A 6897-nucleotide genomic window follows, 5' to 3' on the forward strand; every position below is an offset into this window, starting at 1 on the left:
GTCATCGTGGGTATGGGGTTATCATGTTAGCGTGGGGTCATCGTGGGTATGGGGTTATCATGTTAGCGTGGGGTCATCGTGGGTATGGGGTTATCATGTTAGCGTGGGGTCATCGTGGGTATGGGGTTATCATGTTAGCGTGGGGTCATCGTGGGTATGGGGTTATCATGTTAGCGTGGGGTCATCGTGGGTATGGGGTTATCATGTTAGCGTGGGGTCATCGTGGGTATGGGGTTATCATGTTAGCGTGGGGTCATCGTGGGTATGGGGTTATCATGTTAGCGTGGGGTCATCGTGGGTATCGGGTTATCATGTTAGCGTGGGGTCATCGTGGGTATGGGGTTATCATGTTAGCGTGGGGTCATCGTGGGTATGGGGTTATCATGTTAGCGTGGGGTCATCGTGGGTATGGGGTTATCATGTTAGCGTGGGGTCATCGTGGGTATGGGGTTATCATGTTAGCGTGGGGTCATCGTGGGTATGGGGTTATCATGTTAGCGTGGGGTCATCGTGGGTATCAGGTTATCATGTTAGCGTGGGGTCATCGTGGGTATGGGGTTATCAGGTTAGCGTGGGGTCATCGTGGGTACCGGGTTATCATGTTAGCGTGGGGTCATCGTGGGTATGGGGTTATCATGTTAGCGTGGGGTCATCGTGGGTATCAGGTTATCATGTTAGCGTGGGGTCATCGTGGGTATGGGGTTATCATGTTAGCGTGGGGTCATCGTGGGTATGGGGTTATCATGTTAGCGTGGGGTCATCGTGGGTATGGGGTTATCATGTTAGCGTGGGGTCATCGTGGGTATGGGGTTATCATGTTAGCGTGGGGTCATCGTGGGTATGGGGTTATCATCTTAGCGTGGGGTCATCGTGGGTATCGGGTTATCATGTTAGCGTGGGGTCATCGTGGGTATGGGGTTATCATGTTAGCGTGGGGTCATCGTGGGTATCGGGTTATCATGTTAGCGTGGGGTCATCGTGGGTATGGGGTTATCACCACGGCGTGGGGTCATCGTGGGTATCGGGTTATCACCACGGCTGGAATGAAAACTGACCAATAGAGACAATAGACCGGATCTATATCCTTGTATAATATGTATTGGGATATACTTCATCCTTTTTTGGCAGACTATATACAGTAGTTTGGAAGTATGCGATTCGGAATGCAGCTTGGATCTCACACTGTAAATATTGGGGAACTAGATGGGGGGTCTGGCGAGATGATTATACCCATATATAAAGATGATTATACCCATATGTAAAGATGATTATACCCATATGTAAAGATGATTATACCCATATGTAAAGATGATTATACCCATATGTAAAGATGATTATACCCATATGTAAAGATGATTATACCCATATGTAAAGATGATTATACCCATATGTAAAGATGATTATACCCATATGTAAAGATGATTATACCCATATGTAAAGATGATTATACCCATATGTAAAGATGATTATACCCATATGTAAAGATGATTATACCCATATGTAAAGATGATTATACCCATATGTAAAGATGATTATACCCATATGTAAAGATGATTATACCCATATGTAAAGATGATTATACCCATATGTAAAGGGAAAAGGAATAGCACTTCAACAGTAAAAAAACTAAAACAAAAAACAGGTGCACAAACTTCATCCTGCTAAGATATTATGGACAGTCAATCCACAGCTGTGCATAGGCTACATCTATCACACGTCCTGCCTAAATGATCAGTCTACCGCACTTCCATCTCAGTCTCAGAGATGGAGAGAGGATGGCTGGAGTGACGAGTGGGAGGGAGAGATATAAAAAGGAATGGAGGGGGGAGAGAGAGGGAGAGAGAGAGAGAGGGAGAGAGAGAGGGTGAGGGGTGATGAGGAAGGGAGAGTGAGTGAGTGTTCAGGGTGTGTGTTGTCAGACTGCTGCTAGCTCAAGAGCAGCTGTCATGCTCACCATGCTCTGCTGTCTGGAAACTCTCTCCATACAGACCCAGGTCAAATACTAAGAGAAATCACATCCTTGCAAATACTTAAGAAGAATTCAAATAAGAATTAAAATAAATAATGTTTTGCTTGACTCTGCATCAGGTGCCACAGGCGAGTGCAGTTCAACATTTGGGATCATCCCATTGGTCCAGTCGTGGCAGGCAAGATCCATCCAGTATGACCATCTAGACACAGTGTTTCTGTTAGAGAAGGACTGAGCGAGTTAGCAGGCTGCTACACTTAGCTGTCCACACAAAACCATGGAGAGAAGAGGTGATCATGATGACTTGGACAGTGGTGTGTACAGGGATGGATATTAAGCTAGGTCTTTTGTTGTTGCTAAACACGCCTGTGAGGCAAACAGACAAAGAAGCATGGGCTAGTAGAAATCTCCAGAAGGTCCATCCCTCAATTTGACGCTGTCAGTGGAAACAAATGTGATACTGTCAGCTCTTCACTTGGGGGATGTATTGGAGGTTTTGATGGCCGTACCAGTAGCATGATCAGTTCAGCTCAGTCTACCTGTCCAAACTGACTCCATATTAGGAGGGAGGCCTACTTTGCAGATTCTGAAGGCATCTTTCCCTGATCATTATCAGTGTGGTTCAGGACTTTGGTCCCTCCACTCAGTATAGAGCCTGGTGCATGAGGCCTGACTCATTCCAGTCATGTGACCCACCAACCTAAAAGATGAGCTGATGTAGTCATGTGTGTAATGGACAGTGAAGGATGCACATTCTGAAATCACTTAAAGGACACGCTAGGAGATGAATTATTAAGAGGACGTATAGGTTAACGTGAGGAAGAGCACATGCTTTCTGCATTTAACCACACATTATCATACTGTAAAATATGTATGAGAGGAAAAAACATGCAAGCAGCGCTATATTTAAATTGTGCCAGTTCAAGGTTGTATAATGCAAAAATGTAACTCTTTGATTGGAGCATAGACATAATCTAGCTCAACAATGCAACGCCAATCACTCAACAAGCCCCTCAACTCAACACTGTAAGCTCTCAGGCTTTACATACAAATACAAGCTTTCAATGTCCTACTGTAGGGTATTGTCTTTTTCTAAGTAAACCAAGGCCAAGTAGGCGGCCCACATCTGTAGCCTATGGCCTACACCAGTCCGGTCACAGCTCAACGCTAAACGGCAGATGCCCACTCAGGAGAAAACATTTCCATTGCTCCAGTTAAAGATTTAAAACCAGTTTACGGTGCCTTAAGCCTAACATTAGGGGATGAAGGGACTTGTTTCAGCCCCAAGGACCGTTCCTACTCACCCTGATATCACCGAGAGGCTTTGGTGAGCGGCTCTTGCCATCTCGCAGCCTTTCGTCCGGGTCTTCTGCATGTCGGCTCGCAGCGAGGGGCAGTCAGCTGAGACCTCGCCTATGGAGATGACCAGTTCACGGTACAGGGCCACCAGGGTGTTGAACTCCTGGACCATCTGCCGAATAACAGCCATCAAACAAAGACAATTAGACCAAACTGGTCCTGTTTCCACTTTGCAGTGAAGCAAACCCTTGGAATTCAAATTCAAGGAGAACAGCGAAATAGTTTACAAGTGTGCTTAGGCCTTGCCTTTAGCCACCCGAAGACTTGAAATAGCCTCAGTCTTTGTTAGAACATGGGAAGAGTCGAGCAGTGCAGCAGTTATCAACACTCAACACTGGGGACATGGAGGACTTTGCCACTGCAAGTGCAGGAAATAGACTAGTTTCTCTTTTCCAGATCTTGGATGGAACAGTAAATGAAATGCAATGACCAAACCTTGCAAACAGTAGCTACTCAATATTGATGCCCCTAAATGTGGATATAATAGTGAGATGTTTCTAACTGAAACACACCTATTTTAAACACATAAACTATCCAAGGCAAAACCTAATTTTGCAGGGATAGGCTATGTGCCTCCAAGAGAGCATTAAATCGCTTGGTTGGGACAAAACTGTTCTCTCTTTTTCATTTTTCACGTTTCTGCCTTGGAGCACTAGACTCATTGTGCTATCCTCCTGTGGCCTGAGATTCAATGACGTCCACAGTTCTGTGCGAGGGAAGAGAATATCCTACATATGGACGTGTATGCCTCCACCTGTCAAATGAAATCGGGTTTGTCTGCGCCCATCTCATCAGAGCCCCTCAGACAACTCTCGAATGGAGCCTGGACTGAATAGATCACCCAAATCATCATCAGTCGAGCTTTCAACACTTGCTGTTTCAAATGCAAATTGCTGCAAACAATCAATCGCAATCAGTAGCGACGGACTGCAAAAACACGAGAGGGTCCATTCTTCTCTGCAACAGCGGACAGATGCGGGAGGTGGGGGGGGGGCAGTAGTTTGCAGTTTAATTACCCTATCCCACAGTCCTGTGCGCAGCCTGGTAGCCATCCTACTGAATCCACGCTAGAACAAAGGGCGGGCGGGTGGATAGGAACCACAGACCAAGACGTCCTGTCGCAAACCCACCATTCTGCAGTCGGCCACGGCGCGCTGGGCTTTGCGAGCACTCTCGGTGCTCTCCCTCCTCTCCGGGTCTCGGTAGGGAGTCTTCCCGATCTGGAAGATGTTCCCGGCGGATCTGGGGCGGTTCTTGCGCCCATTCGGTGCAGAACTCATGCATACACATCCACGAAGAAAACAGCGCTAATCCAGAACGTTGTTTCTCTCTCTCCGGGACTTCCCCCACGGTATTCGCGTCCTGTGTGTCTCGTCCTAACCGCTCCACCGTGCAACTCGAACCAAATCGGGATAGGCTAGAATATGTTTGCTGTTGTTCCCAATTCCGCCCTTCGTTCTCTTGCTCTTCTATTTACAGTCAGAAGATGCAGGTCTTTCCGAAGGAACCCTCCGCGCGCAGAGGAACCGGATGAGCGCTCGCGACTCCTCTCCGCATTGCCTCGACTGCAAAGAGCCTTCCTTCCCTCACACTCACACACACTCACACACACTCACACACACTCACACCCCACCCGGGCTGTGTGCTAGAGCCTTCCCTCCCTCACACACACTCACACACACTCACACCCCACCCGGGCTAGAGCCTTCCCTCCCTCACACTCACACACACTCACACACACTCACACCCCACCCGGGCTGTGTGCTAGAGCCTTCCTTCCCTCACACTCACACACACTCACACACACTCACACCCCACCCGGGCTGTGTGCTAGAGCCTTCCTTCCCTCACACTCACACACACTCACACACACTCACACCCCACCCGGGCTGTGTGCTAGAGCCTTCCTTCCCTCACACACACTCACACACTCACACACACTCACACCCCACCCGGGCTAGAGCCTTCCTTCCCTCACACACACTCACACACACTCACACCCCACCCGGGCTGTGTGCTAGAGCCTTCCTTCCCTCACACACACACACACTCACACCCCACCCGGGCTGTGTGCCAGAGCCTTCCTTCCCTCACACTCACACACACTCACACCCCACCCGGGCTGTGTGCTAGAGCCTTCCTTCCCTCACACTCACACACACACACTCACACTCACACACACTCACACCCCACCCGGGCTGTGTGCTAGAGCCTTCCTTCCCTCACACTCACCCCCCACCCGGGCTGTGTGGTAGAGCCTTCCTTCCCTCACACTCTGTTATGGTTCGGGCCGGGTCAGTCCCGGCTCACCCCCTGCTCCCTGTCTGGACCCCCGTTTCTGCCCCGGACCCCCGATTCGCCCCGGACCCCCGATTCGCCCCGGACCCCTGGTTCGCCCCGGACCCCTGGTCCACTCTGCTTGCTCCTGGTCCAGACCCTCGCCCCTGCCCCGGACCCCCGATTCGCCCCGGACCCCCGATTCGCCCCGGACCCCTGGTTCGCCCCGGACCCCTGGTCCACTCTGCTTGCTCCTGGTCCAGACCCTCGCCCCTGCCCGGGCCCCTGGTTCGCCCTGCTCACCCCCTGATCCTGGCCTGGATTCCTGACCCTGAGCTCCTGTGCCCCCTGGACCTTCCTGGACCCTGAGCACCTCTCCCGGTGACTGCCCCTGCACTGCCCCCAGAGACTATTGTACACTTTGTCACTTGGTTTTGTTCTACCTCCGTGTGTTTGGTCTTGTGTTCGTTGTCTTGTCTTCCATGTTGGTTTGTGTCCTCCCAGCCCCAGCTCTAGACACCTGTCCCCTCACTAGTCTCACGTCACTCAAGTCCCTCCTCTCCTGGCCCTTTAGTTCCCCCCTCTGCTTCTGCCCGGTCCCTTTCCCTGTCCCAGCCTCGTTCCCCGTTCCCTTCCATTGTGTCCTTGTTCCTGTGTCCTTGTGTTGGTGTCTTGTTGGAATCCCTCCATGTCCTTGTCTGGGTGATTGTCTGCACCTGTGTCTCGTTATGTCTTGTTGCACACCTGTACATTGTTCCTTGATTGTTCTCCCAGAGTATATATGCCCTCCTGTTTCCTTTGTTCTCTGTCGGTTCATTGTCAATGTTAGTGCGTGTTTCCCCTGCGTTTCCTCCCGGTATGATTTTTGGACATTAAAACTTATATTTTGTACCTGAGCTGCTTGCCTGCCGTCTGCTTTTGGGTCCTGCCTCAAACCCTAACACACTCACCCCCCACCCGGGCTGTGTGCTAGAGCCTTCCTCACACTCACCCCCCACCCGGGCTGTGTGCTAGAGCCTTCCTCACACTCACCCCCCACCCGGGCTGTGTGCTAGAGCCTTCCTCACACTCACCCCCCACCCGGGCTGTGTGCTAGAGCCTTCCTCACACTCACCCCCCACCCGGGCTGTGTGCTAGAGCCTTCCTCACACTCACACCCCACCCGGGCTGTGTGCTAGAGCCTTCCTTCCCTCACACTCACCCCCCACCCGGGCTGTGTGCTAGAGCCTTCCTTCCCTCACACTCACACACACTCACACCCCACCCGGGCTGTGTGCTAGAGCCTTCCCTCA

The 6897-nt window shown here is 50.9% G+C and overlaps 1 protein-coding gene across 1 annotated transcript in view; it reads right to left on the reverse strand.

Annotated features, from left to right (window-relative positions):
• Window positions 1–4608, reverse strand: part of rgs7bpa (regulator of G protein signaling 7 binding protein a) — a gene marked incomplete at both ends in the record, with an annotated part of 7006 nt that extends 2398 nt beyond the window's left edge. The window contains 2 exons of the mRNA XM_084457188.1: window positions 3274–3440; window positions 4459–4608. Of these exons, the coding sequence (XP_084313314.1) occupies window positions 3274–3440; window positions 4459–4608 (317 nt within the window). The remainder of the gene's footprint in view (window positions 1–3273; window positions 3441–4458) is intronic.
• Window positions 4609–6897: the final 2289 nt, after the last annotated feature.

This window comes from Borostomias antarcticus (genome assembly GCF_949987555.1).
Source record: "Borostomias antarcticus genome assembly, chromosome: 23".
Taxonomy (NCBI): domain Eukaryota; kingdom Metazoa; phylum Chordata; class Actinopteri; order Stomiiformes; family Stomiidae; genus Borostomias; species Borostomias antarcticus.